Here is a 19,180-nt window from a genome sequence, read left to right as displayed (position 1 = left end):
AAGTTGACGCTGCCCGCCTGCCTGCCCATTTTTAGTAACAGTGACCTTGACCTTGATCACAGACACCTGGGTAGCAATCCCAAGCTGCCTCTTGATATAAGCTATCCATACACCAAGTTTGGTGTCAATAGGCCAAAGCAAACTCATTATTGAGCGGAAACTGAATTTCTATTGTAGTAACAGTGACCTTGACCCTGATCACAGACACCTGGGTAGCAATCCCAAGCTGCCTCTTGATATAAGCTATCCATTCACCAAGTTTGGTGTCAATAGGCCAAAGCAAACTTAAGTTATTGAGCGGAAACTGAATTTCTATTTTGAGTAACAGTGACCTTGACCTTGATCACAGACACCTGGGTAGCAATCCCAAGCTGCCTCTTGATATAAGCTATCCATTCACCAAGTTTGGTGTCAATAGGCCAAAGCAAACTTAAGTTATTGAGCGGAAACTGAATTTCTATTTTGAGTAACAGTGACCTTGACCTTGATCACAAAGGAGAATAATTCAAAAATTAGGCAAGGCAGAGTTACGGTTCTTGTGCACTGCACACCTACTCAATGAGATCTATCTACCTACAAAGTTTCATGTTGATACCTCTTGTTGTTTCAAAGTTATGTCCCGGACAAGAAAAGGGGACGGACGGACGGACAAGGCGGCGACTATATGCTCCCCCGAAGAGCATAAAAATAAAGGCTGTATCAGCAAAAATGTTTAAATTTATTTTCTAAACCAGTGACCTTGACCTTGACCCAAGAGACCACTTTCTCCGGACCATTAAAGGTATCCACCTACCAAATATGCAAGATATCATTAAATAAATTAAGCAATTAAGAGAAATTTACGATAAATCTAACTTGCCGGAATAGGTTAACCAGACAAGGCCCTATTTTCAAAGTGAAAAAAGGGAAATGACTGGGAAATATGGATGACACAGTTATATAACTTGGCAATATCATGTACTTTGTATTGATAAGTAAGTGTGGAAATTATGAAGCCATTAGTATAGATAGAACTTAAGATATTTCCAACTTGCTGTTTTAGGTTAACCATTATTCATTTTTTAAGTGCTGAAAAGGGCAATAACTTGGTAAATATGGAAGCCATAGTTATGTAACTTGACCAGATAATGTACTTTGTACTGATTAGTAAGTGTGTAAACTAAGAAGCCATTGGTACAGGTAGAACTTAAGAAAAATCCAACTTGCCGTTCTAGGTTAACCTCGTACAGACAGACGGACAGTTCAATTACTATATGCCCGGGGGCATAAAAACAAGAACTGATCCATGACCCAATTAATATATGATTGTCAACATGCACAGCATATTTGATGCTTTTGAATTTTATCAAACATACCTGATTGAAAACAAGAGGGCCAAGATGGGGGCCATGATGGCCTTTAAATTATGTCGCTAACCTTAAGAATAGATCTTAAAAGTATTTTTCTTTTTTAAAATCAGTTTTTTCTTGTGTTATTTTTCTACATAAATCATTTTCATGTTTCAAAAATTACTGTTTGGGAAGTCATTTTGAGTAGATTTTCAAGTTTAAATAGATAACTATTGTAAGGTTAGGTAATTTTTAAATTTTAAGCTTCTTGCTTAGTTAACAATATGATAAAGATAATTAAGTATTTCTAGCAACATGGATAATTACCATAATTATTGTTCCATTTTCACTTACATTTATTGAGGTCAATAACACATGTGTACATGCAGGGTTCTCACTAGGACTTTAAAACATAGAGTCCATGGACTCCAAAGCCTGTAAAGTCCGAAAGCGCGTTGCAATTAATTTCTTTACAGATTAGTCATTTAATGCTTGCTGATATTTTGAATCTTCAAGAGACTTTCAAAGTTTATAGTTATTATTCAAAACAAACTCTGAACTACATAGTATAACTATTGTTTTGTTGTTAATATTTATTATGAAACAATAAAATTATAATGCATCAACACGTGGAAATCGTTATGTTTTTTTCTCACTTTTATACCAAATCAAATTTATTGTAGTTAAATAAGTCCACTCTGAAGATCAAAAGTTTATATTTGTAAACAAGATTGCATTTGAGAAAAATGCTATGCCACAGCATTAATACAACACTAAATAGTAGTGTAGGAACAGATTTTTTTTGTTTCTATACAACTGAAGATTGTCATAATGCATAGATCCCTGACCCATCTAATTCTTATTATCAGATTAGTGGTTAAATCTATTGTTAATCCAATAAAAGATCAGGGTAGGAATATATCTATGCACTTGAGTCAAGTGAATTTGTTGATGAAGGTCATATTTTACAAAGCCTAAATTTCATGACTACATAAGGACAACGCAGTTAGTCAAAATCTAGTTCAGCTGATATCAAAGTTCACTTTACATCTTAATCTGTGCACATGGTTCAAATTTCATGGCTGTACATCAAAGGACAAGAAAGTAGGTGGCATCATCAAAATCTTGTTCAATTTTACAACTAAAACTGTGCACATGGTCAAAATTTCATTGCTGTACATCAAAGGACAAGAAAGTAGGTCACTGTCCCCTTGGGCAAGGCAAAATTTTGACCCAAGGGTTTAATTCAAAACAATCTTGATACAGGTCCACCAAACAACATTTGAAGTCAAATTTCTCAGCTGTAGCTTTCTCCCATTCAGAAAACATTTGTTTTATTTTCTGTTTTTGCTATGTGTACATAATGAGAATCACTGCCCCCAGGCAGGGCCAATTTTGACACCAGGGGAAAAATTTGAACAACTTTGGTACTGAGGACCAATAGATGATACTATATAGCAAACATCAAAGCTCTATGCCATGTACCTTCAGACAAAAATATTTTTTATTTTTTTACTATATGTACATAATGAAAATCAATGACCCCCAAGGCGCAACCAATTTTGACCCCAGGGCTATAATTTGAACAATCTTGGTAGAGGTTCTCTTCGCAAAGTCTCATGCCATATATTTAACCTCTAGCCTTTGACAATTCACAGAAGAAGATTTTTTAAGTTTTTACTAATTATACATATAAAGAAAACCTACGGCCCCCGGGCGAGGCTAATTTTGACACTAAAGGCAAAATTTGAACAACTTTGGTAGAGTACCTTTAGATGATATCATTTAACAAATATTAAAGCTCAAAGCCTTAATTTCCTTCAGACAATAAGATTTTTTATTTTTTACTATATGTATATATTGAAAATTAATGACCCCTGGGGCGGGAGCAAGGGCTATCATTTGAACAATCTTGCGAGAGGTTCACTACACAATGTTTCATGCAAAATATCTAACCTCTAGCATTTGTCAATTGCTAGAAGAATTTTTTTTAAAGTTTTATTATAAGATTTTACTATATACATATAGTGAAAACCAATAACCCCCGGGGTGGAGCCGATTTTGACCCCAGGGCTATAATTTGAACAATCTGGGTAGAGGTCTACCAGACAATGCCTTATGCAAAAAAATTAAGCTCTAGGCCTTTTGGGTCTTTACAAGAAGGTATTTTAAGTTTTTACTATATGTACATATAGTGAAAATCAATGACCCCGGGGCAAACCGATTTTGACCCCAGGGCTATAATTTGAACAATCTTGGGTCAGGGTCTACCAGACAATGCCTTATGCAAAATATCTAAGCTCTAGGCTTTTTGGGTCTTTACAAGAAGGTATTTTAAGTTTTTACTATAATTATGTACATAATTATAGTGAAAATCAATGATCCTACGGACGGGGCCAATTTTGACCCCAGGGCTAAAATTTGAACAATCTTGGTAGAGATCTACCAGACAATGCCTTATGCAAAATATTTAAGCTCTAGGCCTTTTGGGTCTTTACAAGAAGATTTTTTAAATTTATTCTTATAATTCCTTTTGGTTGCCATGGCAACCAGATTTCTGCATGGAATGAAATTCTTTGAAAAAATTTGGAAGCCCTTCACCCAAGGATCAATCCTGCCAAGTTTGGTTGAAATTGGACTAGTGGTTTTTCACAAGAAGATTTTTTAAGTTCACAATATAATCTATAGAACACACACACAAACACACACACAAACACACAGGTGAATCGCTATATGCCACCGCATCACAGAAATATCTAAGCTCTAGGCCTTTTGGGTCTTTACAAGAAGGTATTTTAAGTTTTTACTATATGTACATATAATGAAAATCAATGACCCCCTGGACAGGGCCGATTTTGACCCCATGGCTATAATTTGAACAATCTTGGGTCAGGGTCTACCAGACAATGCCTTATGCAAAATATCTAAGCTCTAGGCCTTTTGAGTCTATACAAGAAGATTTTTTTTTATTTATTCTTATAATTCCTTTTGGTTGCCATGGCAACCAGACTTCTGTATGGAATGAAATTCTTTGAACAACTTTGGAAGCCCTTCACCCAAGGATCAATCCTGCCAAGTTTGGTTGAAATTGGACTAGTGGTTTTTCACAAGAAGATTTTTTAAGTTCACAATATAATCTATAGAACACACACACACAAACAAACACACGCACAAACACACAAGTAAATCGCTATATGCCACCGCATCGCAGATGCTGCGGTGGCATAAAAAACGTATATGTATATAGGCAGCGTTTAGCGGAATGAATAGGAAAATCAAGTACAGCTTCACACAGTGTGTAAGAGATTCATCCGATCGACAATTATTTTAGCAAATATCTTCGAAAGGGGGCAAATTGAAGATCGATATTTAAAGATTTAATGTTGATTAAACTAGAACTGTGTCCAAAGGACACGGATGCCCCCACCGACAACATATATTGTTGCGTCCCATGCGGATGGCTCTTTAATAACTGCTGTAGACAGTTATATTTTATATTACTTAAGGCCGCTTCTCTATGCAATCTAATGTAAATTTGAATAATAAGTCAGCTTTATAACAGCCTTGTGTTATTTTGCTTATGCAATAAAAATAATTCACACCACAGTCATAGACATATGCTGTACATATCATATATGCATTATTTAAATATGCCTACTTTGAATAATGCTTGATAATCAGACACATACAGACAGGATGCCATCACAAACAAATGCTTATTAATAAAGCACTTACAATAAATAAGCCTATGCAAGATTCATTTACAAGTACTTATTTCGAGTCTTTCAGCTTTTATTATGCGACTCAGAAAAACGGACTGACGGACATCAGACGACACATTTTGGACACAGTAAATTAAATAACTTCATGGAATTATAAGTAAAATAAACAAATAACGTAAGAATGTTCAAGTTTAACTATCGTCAGAATGTTCAAGTTTAACTATTTAAATTTATTTATGTAAGCCCTTAACAATCAACCTTGCGCATTTGTAAAATCCGACAACAATAATATGAAATATCTCGATTTTCAATATATGATCGTGCTTACAAAATTAAAATTAAGATACGACTCAGATCGGGGCTGGCGCTTGTGTTATAAACAATAAATCGACAGTAATAGATATATTAATACTTAAACTTTAAAATGGAAAATGTTAAACAAAATAGAATTAATTTTAATATATATAGATTCTAATTCACCTAAGAAAATATACGCTATTACTATTGCAAAACTTTTACGGCATAGAATATTGACTTAAGTTTTATTTCTGACAATAGTTCTAATGTAAAAATAAAATAATTATTAAATTCTTGTTAAAGCTTCTTTAAGTAAATTTTGTACTGAAAAATAAAATAAAATTACTTTTCAATGTAAAATAATATTTTACTCTAATGAATACTGAGGTTCTCAGTTGCGGAGTCCTCGCTGCTGAAACAAAAATCTGCCTTTTTATATACGTATTGCTAACAGTTTGCTAACGGTTTGCTAACAATATTTGAAACTTGTGAGTTTCTAACAAAATGCTAACAAAGGGGCACCGAAAGGGTTGCTAACAGTGCTAACACTGCTAACAGATAATAAAGTACGAGTTATAATCACACAAAGCGCCATCAATTAAATCGACAAATTTAATATAACAACAGCTGTCCGTAAGACAGCGCGCTCGACTTTTTTAGTGCTTGCCTATAATACAAAACATTGACAGTTAAGGGCCATAATTCAAATAAAATCTTTGACAGAATTACCTTCTCCTGGACATGTTTGGGAATCATGATTGTAAACAAGTATTCCAACTTTCAAATTAATATCTCAAACAGTTCAGTCAAAAAGTGGACTGGTACTAAAAACTTAACCAAGATTCTAAGTCGATAAAAGGCCTTAATTTTTAAAACAAATCCTTGACAGAGTTACCTTCTCTTGCGTACAGATGGGGGTAATGATGTGAAATAGCATTAAAAGTTTCAAAGCAATATCTCAAAGGGTTAAGGCAATAAGTGGATTTTACCCATATTCAATGTATTTTCTAAGTCAAAAAGGGGCATAATTCTGTCAAAAACCTTGACAGAGTTATGTCCTCTTGTCTGTTGATGAATGGTCGTGATGGTAAAACAAGTATGGTCAGTTTCAAAGCAATACCTCCAATGTTTTTGAAATAAAGTGAGGTGGTACAAAAAACTTAACCAAGCTCAATACACTTTCTAAGTCAAAAAAGGGCCATAATTCTGTCAAAAACCTTGACAGAGTTATGTACTCTTGTCTGTAGATGGAGGTTATGATGGTGAATAAGTATGGTAAGTTTCAAAGCCATACTTGTAATACTTCTGAAATAAAGTGGGGTGGTACGAAAAACTTAACCAAGGTGTGACGCCAACGGCTAACGCCTAACGCTAACGCCGACGCCGGGCGAGTAGGCATAGCTCCCCTTTTCATAGAAAAGTCGATGCTAAAAAACTAGACATGTGTCCATAGGACACGGATGCCCCACACGCCACTGTTCTGTCAATCTTTATGACTCTAGGTCAATATATTTTTTTGGACTACATGTGCCACAAAGTTGAAAACTAAAAATTCAAAAAGGGCCATAATCTGTTAAAATTTGTCGCAGCTCTAAAATTCCTTCTTTAACTACCATCTACACATTTAGGTTGTTAATCCCTGGAAGTTTAAGCAAAATCTGCCGCAGCAAAAATTCCTTCCTTTACTACCATCTACACATTAAGGTTGTTCATCCCTGGAAGTTTAAGCAAAATCTGCCATCCAGTTTAAGAGGAGTTGCATTCACAAAATTTCTATATGGTATAATTATAGTGAAAAAATTAACAAAGGGCCATAATTCTGTTAAATTTGGTCGCAGCAATAATTCCTTCCTTTACTACTATCTACACATTAAGGTTGTTCATCCCTGGAAGTTTAAGCAAAATCTGCCATCAGGTTTAATAGGAGTTGCGTTCACAAGATTTCAGGACGTACGGACAGACGGACGAACGGACAAGTGCAACGCTATATGCCCCCCACTTTGTGGGAGCATAATAACAAAGGAACAATTCATTCACATGATTGGCTTGGAAACTGATAATTTTGTGCCCGTTGCGAAATTTTAGGGTTTCTGGCGAATGTGAAATCGCCAATGTTCGGGATCAAATTTTGGATAGAATCTAAAATCAAAGAAAAGCATATGTGTATTTTGGTTTGTTGTCCTGGCATTTCGGCACAATTTCTTAAATTCTTAAGACTCTTATAGAGCGTTTTTGCAAAAATGAAACTAAAGCAAAATTTTGTCTAGAAAATGCTGAAAATATTCTACAATAATTCAAAATAACACTCATTTGTAATTTGAGAAAACAGTCTTTTAACTTGCTGCGTAAATAGTCAATAGTTAATACTTTTGTCGGTAAAATTTGCTTATTTCCAATCAACTATAACAGTTGATCAAAGATAAAAAATTATCACCTCGTGTTATATCTGGTAATTACATCTACAGCCATGTATCTCTATTGCGTGATAATGATCGAAAGTGTTATCGCTGATTGGCTAATCGCTTCACTGGTCGATGTGCATAGGACCGCCTACCTATAGACTGACACGCGCTGACATATTTGTCTATTTGTGATTGTTAACAATAGGTAATGTTTATGCGTCCCCAGGCAAAATTAAGCATACGCAGAATCCTCTGAAATATTTGCGTCCAGCTGTAATGAACAGGTGACCGGTACACCGAAATAAGCGTCCCCGAAAACCCTGTACATGTATAATTTTAGAAATCATAACACAGGAGGTGATATTTACATAAAATTTACAGAATGTCATGCCTTAATACTTCACAAATAGTTAACAAAATACCTGTTTCAACGAAGCACACCGATAATTTTTTTCATCTTCACTTCTTTGTTTTGAAATACAAGTTTATGTTACAAAATTTCTCAATTTTCTTTTGCAAGGCTGCCATTTTGTCATACTTCCGGTTTAGTTTTGTTTATAAGTCAAATTGATACAGATGTTTTCTGAGGCAAAGCTGTTGAATGGACTGATTGATATGCATTTAATTTAATGACTTGAATTGTATGTTTGTTCTCAGAATGAAATATTATGACATAATTCATTTATAAGTATGACTGGTGTACACATTGTTGAAATATATGATTTTCCCGCAAACCAGAAGGATATATTTAAGTAATATCCGTACTGTAAATTAAACTTTTATCTAAATCAGCTAATTTTTGTGAAAGAAATACAACATTTTTGTTCACTTTCGTTTCTTTGTGCAATATCTTACACAATAAAATGTGCAAGTCAATGTCAAGAACCGAAACATTTTACATTGTATTTCAGAAATGACACAATCTCCTTTCTGATGGTGTTACGAAATTAATGGAAGAATCCCTTATTGAATGGGGAAATCAACTTCACTGTAGCTCTCAAATTTGTGCTATTCTGATTGACTTTGTTTTGAATTAACATTCACATTCAACAACATTTTCACCTTTCTAATGCTTTAACCTTTTCCCTTATATAAGCGTGTTTCGACGGCTTTTTGCTCCCCCCCCTTTTTGAGGCCTCAAACAGTGAAAAAATGCCCTATATACGGCCCCAAACACTGTTTTTCGTTTGAGAAATGTTGTTAAAAAAAGTGACCACTTTTTCGCCGCCGTCCCCCATCCAAATATTACATCAGGGGGTTGCCAGAATCGCCAAGAAAATTTTGGACATGTGACAGGCTAAAAATGGCCTCAGGTTGATCTTAGGGTAACAAGTAACCTACGCTGAAAAGGCTTTTACTCTATGTCAATTCATTGAGAAGTTGCAGCACTTTGAAATCAGTTTTGATGGAAAAAGCAATGCAAAATAGTGATTTTTGGCGATTTTGAGACGTCCCCCTGTTGCCATGGTAACAGGAAATTTACCATTGAGCATGCTCAGACTTCCCAAAATACGTTGGTCCGACGGACATGTCCGATAAATTTTGATCAGGTCCGACGAGTTTTTATTCCGGATCGGTCCGACTGTCCGGCTTTTATCCAAGCCGCATGTATACAAAATGGCGTCGCTAAAGGTGCCAAACCTTTGGAAAAATCAAAAATCTACGTCAGAGGAACGCGCAGAACAGTAGTAAAAGGATAAAAAGAAGGACCTGAGACAAAATTTAATGAAAACAAGATATGTATGCCCTCTATCAGCAGCCAATTAGTCATGTGATAAGGTTATTATGCATGACTTCTGACCCAGTGATCAAACAATAATAAGGGTTATAAAGTATCTACTGGTCATGACTTTGACCAGTTGACCCAAAACTCAATAGGGGTCATCTGCTGGTCACGACCAATCATCATACAAAGTTTGAAGTTCCTAGGCCTAGGCGTTTTTAGTAAATTGATCAGAAACCGTTTTTACCTACAAGGTCAATGTGACCTTGACCTTTGACCCCTTGACCCCAAAATCAATAGGGGTCATCTGCTGGTCATGACCAATCACCATGCCTAGGTTGAAGTTCCTAGGCCTAAGGGTTCTCTTATTATTGATCGGAAACCGTTTTAACATACAAGGTCAATGTGACCTTGACCTTTGACCCCAAAATCAATAGGGGTCATCTGCTGGTCATGACCAATCACCATGCCAAGTTTGAAGTTCCTAGGCCGAAGCGTTCTTTAGTTATTGATCAGAAACCGTTTTTACTTACAAGGTCATTGTGACCTTGACCTTTGGGCTTAATCCCAAAATCAATAGGAGTAATCTGCTGGTCATGACAAATCACCATACCAAGTTTGAAGTTCCTAGGCCTAAGTGTTCTTGAGTTATTGATCAGAAACCGTTTTTACTTACAAGGTCAATGTGACCTTGACCTTTGACCCCTTCACCTAAAACTCAATAGGGGTCATCTGCTGGTCATGACCAATCATCACACAAAGGTTGAAGTTCCTAGGCCTAAGCGTTTTTAGTAAATTGATCGGAAACCGTTTTTACCTACAAGGTCAATGTGACCTTGACCTTTGACCCCTTGACCCCAAAATCAATAGGTCATCTGCTGGTCATGACCAATCACCATACCAAGTTTGAAGTTCCTAGGCATAAGGGTTCTTAAGTTATTGATCGGAAAGCATTTTTACCTACAAGGTCAATGTGACCTTGCCCTTTAACCCCTTAACCCCAAAATCAATAGGGGTCATCTACTGATCATGACCAATCACCATAACAAGTTTGAAGTTCCTAGGCCTAAGGGTTCTTTAGTTATTGATCGGAAACCGTTTTTACCTAAGAGGTCAATGTGACCTTGACCTTTGACCCCTTGACCCCAAAATCATTAGGGGTCATCTACTGATCATGACCAATCACCATCTCAAGTTTGAAGTCCCTAGGCCTAAGGGTTCTTTCATTATTGATCGGAAACCGTTTTTACCTACAAGGTCAATGTGACCTTGACCTTTGACCCCTTAACCCCAAAATCAATAGGGGTCATCTGATTGGTCATAACCAATCACCATACCAAGTTTGAAGTTCCTAGGCCTTAAGGTTCTTTAGTTATTGATTGGAAACCGTTTTTACCTACAAGGTCAATGTGACCTTGACCTTTGACCCCTTGACCCCAAAATCAATAGGGGTCATCTACTGATCATGACCAATCACCATACCAAGTTTGAAGTTCCTAGGCCTTAAGGTTCTTTAGTTATTGATCGGAAACCGTTTTTGCTTAAAAGGTCAATGTGACCTTGACCTTTGACCCCTTGACCCCAAAATCAATAGGGGTCATCTGATTGGTCATAACCAATCACCATACCAAGTTTGAAGTTCCTAGGCCTTAAGGTTCTTTAGTTATTGATTGGAAACCGTTTTTACCTACAAGGTCAATGTGACCTTGACCTTTGACCCCTTGACCCCAAAATCAATAGGGGTCATCTACTGATCATGACCAATCACCATACCAAGTTTGAAGTTCCTAGGCCTTAAGGTTCTTTAGTTATTGATCGGAAACCGTTTTTGCTTTCAAGGTCAATGTGACCTTGACCTTTGACCCCTTGACCCCAAAATCAATAGGGGTCATCTACTGGTCATGACCAATCACCATACCAAGTTTGAAGTTCCTAGGCCTAAGGGTTCTTTAGTTATCACTCGGAAACCATTTGGTCTACGGACCGACGGACCGACAAGTGCAAAGCAATATACCCCCTTTTCTTCAAAATGGGGGCATAATTAGAAGCAAGACAATGAATCGTTGGTGTATGATAGGAAGGAGATGAAAATGCGCTGTAAGGAATGTGCCGATTTTTACGGCGAAAAAATTAAAAACAAAAAGTGTCTTAGAAATACAAACACACGCTATTCTTTGATTTTGATCAATTTTATATGGTCCGACAGATTTCGTTTCGGTCCGACAGATTTTCATGGTTTGTCAGACCGAATGTCTGACAGTTTTTTTCAACTTTTGGGAAGTCTGCATGCTGTTACAGAGGCTATGGTGTAGTCAAGATTTGTGCCAAGTTTCATTTGTATTGAAGCATTTTTCATAGTTTCATAGCAGTTTGAACTTGTTACAGGAGGCTTTTCAATGAAAACAGCCATTTTTCGCAATATGCTCATGGGATAATAGGTTAACAGAAAAATCTTCATAACAATGACTGTTGAGACAAAAAATACAAGATACACTATCTCAATTTATCCCTACAAAGAAAGTCTATATAATCTTGCAATAAAAAACCCCTTTAACCCCCAAAACAGAGACCAATTTTCAACTCTAGACCATAATTTGAATATACTTTGTAGAAACCAACAAGCTTATGCCGTGTGAGAAATATCTAAGCTCTAGCCCTTTCCATTTTGAAGTTTAAGAACTTTTAAGTTTTTTCTTTTAGTTGCCATAGCAACCAGAGCTTAGCATGGAATGGCATTCTTTGAATAATCTTTATAGATCTTCATACAAAGAGTATTCCTGCCAAGTTTCATTAATATTGGCCAAGTAGTATTATAGAAGATGTCATTTGAATAAAATGTGGCCGGACGCCGGACGCATTTGATTGGCCATCCTAAAGGCTCACCTGCACTATGTGCAAGATGAGCTAAAAAATTAAATGATGCTTTGATTAATCTGCATTTTATAGATCAGCTTAAATTTATTATTTGAAATTCTATACCAGCTTACCTTGAGATAAAAAATAAACCTATAGCATACAATGAAAATACGTGGTATACCACGCCAGTTTATACCGTGGTTTTTAGGAAAAAAAAACATGGTTAACCGTGGCATTTTCTTTCTGGCGATACTTAACTCTATTATATATAGAAACATTTATTGTGTTACTCTATAAAATCATTCACATTTCTTGACATTTGCTTCTCGTCTGTTCACTTACTTGTATAGAAGAATCCAGCATTGGTCAATGTTTGAGGATCAGGTTTTCGATGCCACCACCTATCATAAGATCGACGCCTTTCGCTACTATCAACATAGTCGGGGTGCCTAGGTGGCCTTGTAATGACAGGGTTGTTTGAAATGTTACTTCTTATTGTTGGAGAACGGACTTCATTTCCCTGTCTGCTTTGTTGAGCTTGGCTGACATATGTATTTAGTGGGTTTTCACCGTAACCGTTCAGTCGATGTGACGTTTTTTCACGCCTATCAAAAACAAATCTTGAGTCACAGTGAAAATTTGCCGGAAGTGAAATACCAGTTGATAATACCATTTTACTTCTCTCAGACCTGGCTTGATCATCTGATACTTGCTGAGGGTAATTGTCGTTCATATCGGTGGTCATAGTTGGTAAAACTGATTGTCGTTTTCTTAAATTAGTATGAGAAAAAAGAAAATATAATTAATGTTGCATGCAAAAGTAAAATATTTAGTTTGAAAACTTGATATAGAATAAGACTAAACTAGAAATGTGTCCATAGGACATGGGTGCCCCCACCGTGCCACTGTTTTGTCAATCTTATGACTCTAGGTCAAATATTTTTTGAAAACTAAAAATCTTTTACTAAGTAAAGGGCAAGAACTTTACAAATACTGAACAAGAGGGCCATGATGGCCCTTAGTCGCTCACCAGAAACAACTGTTATTTAGTGTTAGAAAGCTTTAGTGTTAGAAAGCTCAACTTTAACTTGCCCATGTAGCTATATACTTTACAGCAATGATTGCTTTTTTCCTTCATAATAAACCATATGGCCAAGATGACCCTAGATCATTTATATGGCCCACCATTCATTGTCCACTTTATAAACTGAAAATATTTTCTAATATTTTGGAAAGGCTTTATTAAAAATATTTATGTTGCAAGTGTATTCCTATGAGACTATGTAGAATAAATGCAGAATAATTGACCAATAGAGCAGGGGTAATTCTGATAGGACTTTTTTCATAACTTTTATGATTCATGAATACACAAAATGTCACATGTAAAATATGTAAGGTGAAGATGTTTGAAGTAACAAAGTTTTTATATATTCTATAATTTTTTTATGTTAATATAACTGTACCTAAAAATGACAATGGGTAAAACAATGCAAAAAATATCAAAAGAAGGTCAGCTGATATGAAAATTCAGCATCACAAATTACACCCCTTATCCAAATAACAAGTCTGTATGTCAATAAACAAGAAAGTAGGTCAAATGATATCAAAGAAATCGAAGCAGGTCAGCTGATATGAAAATTCAATTCAGCATCAGAAATTACACCCCTTAATGTCCAAACATAAAGTCTTTACATAAAAAAAATAACATAAGTGATATCTGATATCTCAACTGATATGGACATGAAACAAGGTTCAACGATGTCTTCCAAAATTGATTGAAATGTGCTTTCTCCAAGTTTGAATCCAATTCAATAAAGTTTGAAAAAATAAAACAATTTTTAACAGAATTTAATATAAAAAAATGAGCATACAAACTCATCTTTGTTATTAAAGTGCCGAGAACAAAATCTTTCTTTTGGCCTAATTTTATTTCCTGGAGAAAAATTCTGTTCACATACCTACCAATGACCCTATAGACAGTTTTTGATGTAATCAGTGTATCCAAATTCTTTGGCAGATTTTATGCTTAAAAAGATTGCATTTGTGAAAAAAATCAGAACTTTATTTTTTCTATACCATTGAACTTTGCCATAGTGCATGTCTAGTGAGTTTTGGGATCAGGGTTTTATTTAAGCATGTAAAATGAAAATCTATGTGCAGATATGTTTACAGTTCATATACAAAGCATAATAATTGATTCAATGTGAAAGTATTCAAACTTGAAAAAAAGGATTTACTGTATAACATAGCTGTATACTACCTTTTCAATTAAGTATTACCTATTTCTGAAAACATTTATGATAAATCATCACTATAAAGTTTGTTGTTAATCATTATTAATGCTGCAAACAAATGGGGATATCTTGTCTCTTTCTTGGACATACCGGTCTATGTCTGTAAACAAGGGTTTCTATATACCAAATTAAACGTTAGGATATGTAGTATATGAAACTGCATGTTGCACTAACCTTACCTGTGTCACAACATTTTAATCCAAGATGGCGTCCAAGATGGCCACCATATTTTGTGATAATTGATTTATATAGTTCCACTCCAATTCACTGATTTAAATTATTTGTTATACCAAGGAAACATTTAATACCATACTTAAAAATATTAAGAAGACAAAATAAAAATGTTGTAATTGAAAATATACAATTTTTTAAGTTGATTTCTTCATTATAAACGTTGTAATATGTTTCTTTGATTTTGTCTTATGTATATCTTTTTATACAAAAATGCATTTCCACACAAATATTTGACTATTACAACCAAAAATTTGTTAAAATGTAAAGAAAACATATTATTTGCTTGAATATTGTGTATTTTTGTTTAAATAATTCATTTTTACTAATAAATGGGCTCTTTCTATTTTTGTAAATTGCAAGAGTTACGTCCCTTTGTTAATTGACACCATTTATAATTCGTCTGTTTAGCAGAGGTCATTTAACAAAAATAATAAGTTTCAATTCCTACTAGCAGAAAAAAAAGAAGTAGAAACAGGCTTTAAGGTAAGGTATACTCTGTTTTATGTTGTTATCAAACAAAAAATATTTGAGTCTATAAAACGATAAAAAATAGGTATTTTGATCAAAATAAAAAACAAACACTGTAAGATAAAGATCTATTGCACTATTATAAAAATAAACTTCTAGAACAACTTATATGTTATTTAATTTCTTTTTCAATGTCTAGAACTCTGAAATACTGTAATATTGATTTATATATATTTACAGAGACTGAGAGGCAACCCCTTTTAGTTGATTTTTAAAAAGTTGAGTAGTCTTCGGATATCCACTAGTGGCCGGATAATTTAAAAAAAAATATTAATAAAACTGAAATTAAGTATTTATTAAAAGTATTATATGTGTGATAATAAAAAATATGTTTGTCTTTATATTTATGAATAAATGAACTGATTTCTATTGTTTTTATTCAAGTACAGCTGACAGTGATAAGGCACCCCTGTAACTTTGGACTTAACAAGTGGTATGACGTCAAGCATAACAGAGAAAATGCACAGTAAAAGGTAAGTGTTATCTAAATTTTACGCTTAAATATTTTAATAAAGCATTCTTAAAGGATTGCAAAAAAATACCAAAGAGAAAAGATCAAGTTTATAATTTAACATTACATATGATATACTTAATGCAATGCATAAGTTTCAGGCTTCTAAACTATACTCTCTTTTTAAATGTAGGTAGCTGTCTTTTGTGTCCTGTCCTGAAGAGAATGCACCCTGGAAAATAACCTTGCATTGTCAACACGAACATGGTATTTAATGTTAATCAAACATGTTATTTATACAGAATGCATGTTGATATGTATTTCATAATATTTCGAGGCTTAAAATTATAATTGCATATCAGTATAAAAAGGAAATATCTCTTCTTTGAGAGGTATAAATAAAATGATGACTAAACAGATTCATATTTGTATTATTTCAACAATAAGACCCTTTATCAGGACATGGTTTTTCAATTAGGAAATGTGTTAAATTTTAAGAAACCTTTAGAGGATATTTGTTTGTTTTGTATGTAAGATTGAAATATATTTCACTGAGTGAACACCAGATGCAATATTTTCACGAGTGGCATAGCCACGAGTGAAAATGGAATAGCTGGTCTTCACGAATGAAATATATTTCAATCTTCTGTGCAAAACAAATAAATTTCTTTTTATTTCACGCTTTATAAGTGATTTTAAGTATTTTTACTGATTTTACAGCGTAATGTAGCGCATTCTCCTTTATGACGTCACCACATCATGACGTCACATCATCAATTTTAAAATATAGTTCTGTTAAATTTCTCTAATTTTGTTACATTTTTAACATGAGTTATGGTGACATCTACTTTCATTTTCTGAAGAGAAAAATTTATGCATGGCACCATATATTTTGCATGATATTCCTTTTATTTATGATATTCTTTTCATCCGCATTCAGATATAGTTCAGCTACAGTGAAAATGATATTAATAAGGGTGATTTTATAGGTTTTTATGTACGGCACACAAACTGCCAAATTCTGGTAGCCTTTGCAAATAGGGCTGACCCATAACTTTACTGTCGCAACGTCAAAATAAAAGCGACATATAAAGTTATGGAAGCCAGAACAACGAAGACAATACACCCATTAACACTTTTCATATGAACTAGGTAAATAACTGAGGTATAACGAGTGAAAAAATACGAGTTGTTTCCCTTATCTTCGAGTAAAATTGGTATCTCATCTACGCTAAAACAATACAAATTAAGCCATTTTTAAACCGCTAGTTTGTTGTGATTAAATGTAAAAATTATTACATCAATGGAAAGCTTGGGATCTTAGCTTTGTCACAGTATATAATTTTACATATCTTTTGACACCAAATTATTTAAATTAACTGTTAAACCTACCATATGTCAGCCTCTTTTACATACGATTTATACAGTGACTGAGTGAGATACGTAACCGGTTATTGTTACTCAAAAAACTACTGATAAGAAAAGCCTGTCGTCTGATAGTTGGGAAAAGTGTTAATCGGTGTATTGCTATTTCTTGGTAAAAATCCTCGTTTAAAGTCATGACATAACATATGCATTTTCGACTTCCATATAATTTTGAAAAGTGCCGTACGGCTAGCCAATACAGACAGTGTGTTCTTGCTAGTCGTACGTGACTCACGTATGCCTAGAACTTTTGGCTAGCCGTACGGGCCCGCCATTTCCTACAAAATAAAGGATCTTCAAAGATAATTTTGCATGATAATCATACTGGTGCATCATGCACTAATCTGGCGATATACTAGACCTAATAATAGATAATAAGAATTACAGTCAACCCGGCCCCAAGTTAACCCGGCCCCAAGTCAACCCGGCCTCAAAATTGGTCAACCCGGCCCCAAAATTGGTCAATCCGGCCCCACAGTATTTTTATTTGGTCAATGCGGCCCCAAAATTGGTCAATGCGGCCCCAAAATCGGTCATTCCGGCCCCAAAATATATATTTTCAAAGAAAATTATTTAAGTCATCTTGTTGTATGATGGAATAAAAATGATTTATTATTAATTGTACCAAATTTAACGATTATTTGCATGTTATTTCACTGTAATCCAGACAAAAAAAACCCACTTACTTTATAAAATATAAGTCATATAATGATATTTGATATCTTCTGTTCTTCACAGATATGATTTTATATATATATATAAAAAAACAAATATAACTTATAACTTTTTTATTTAAGCCTGATGAAGAGTATTGTATTACTCGAAACTAGTAGCCAATAAAAACTTTTAAAACTTGACCTGGTGTTGTACGTGTGTTCCTCACCTACATTACTTATTTTTTTATTTATAAACCAAATTTAACGATATATTGCATGTAAAATCATTTTATTATTAATCAAGAAAAGTTAATAAAAAAATAATCAATTTATAAAATATAAGTCATATTCGGTATCTTCTGTTCGCTACGGATATGACTTTTATAGAACGTAATTCGAATATAACTCATAACTTTTTTATTTATGGACAAATAACTTTTTTATTTATGGACAAAATTTAACGATATTTTGCATGTAAAATCATTTTATTATTATAAAACATCGTATCAAGAAAAAATAATAAAAAATAATTACTTTGTAAAATATAAGTGTTTATATTGTAAAGCAAAATAAATAATAAAAAAAATGGGGCCGGGTTGACCAGAAATAACATTGGTTTGGGGCCGGGTTGACCAATTTGGGGACGGGCTGACTTGGGGCCGGGTTGACTTGGGGCCGGGTTGACTTGTACCGGATAATAACACTATCGCTTACCGGTCTAAATTTAGTCCAAAACTTCTGTAGTTAGGCACTTTCACAGTGTTCGAAATTAGCGGTAGTCCGATAGTCCCCGACTACTTAATTTCCCCTCGGGCAACCATCTTTTCACAGTAACAAGCCCGACCAGGCTAACAATATAAACAAATGTTTTGAACAAATGAATCGTGCTAGTGAAATGTCTTCTGGGCTAATGAATATTCCAATCTGGTAGTCCGACCAGACTAGTGGATTCAAATCCGAATTTCTTACACTGCTTTCAGTAGTTATTTGCACTAATTAGTAATTTCTTAAATTTTCGGACATTACTTGCATGGCACTAAAAATAGAGATGTGACGATGTCCTGTGTTACGTCATTTCCGGGGGGGGGGGGGGCAGAGAATCCCGGGATCCGGGATCGTTTTACATATACAGTAGAGGGAAATTTGTGTTGATTATTGTCGTAATGAAAGGCGATTACAGTATCGTGGACTAACCAGTTCTCAAACCTCTACTGTAAGCGTTCAAGAGGTCTTTTAATGTAAATAAAAATATATCTTTTTAAAA

General features: G+C 34.5%; 1 protein-coding gene across 1 annotated transcript in view; it reads right to left on the bottom strand.

Moving 5' to 3' along the window:
* LOC132727012 (baculoviral IAP repeat-containing protein 3-like) overlaps positions 1-18,947 on the bottom strand; it is a 44,031-nt gene extending 25,084 nt beyond the window's left edge. Inside the window, exons 1-2 of the mRNA XM_060712424.1 lie at positions 18,631-18,947; positions 12,671-13,098 (exon numbers count right to left, since the gene is read on the bottom strand). Of these exons, the coding sequence (XP_060568407.1) occupies positions 12,671-13,073 (403 nt within the window). The 5' untranslated portion in view covers positions 13,074-13,098; positions 18,631-18,947. The remainder of the gene's footprint in view (positions 1-12,670; positions 13,099-18,630) is intronic.
* Between the last annotated feature and the right edge of the window lie 233 nt (positions 18,948-19,180).

The sequence above is a fragment of the Ruditapes philippinarum genome, unplaced genomic scaffold, assembly GCF_026571515.1.
Source record: "Ruditapes philippinarum isolate M1 unplaced genomic scaffold, ASM2657151v2 ctg1995_1_1_1_1, whole genome shotgun sequence".
Taxonomy (NCBI): domain Eukaryota; kingdom Metazoa; phylum Mollusca; class Bivalvia; order Venerida; family Veneridae; genus Ruditapes; species Ruditapes philippinarum.
The sequence above is the reverse complement of the archived record's forward strand: the minus strand, read 5'-3'. Positions and strand labels throughout refer to the sequence as shown.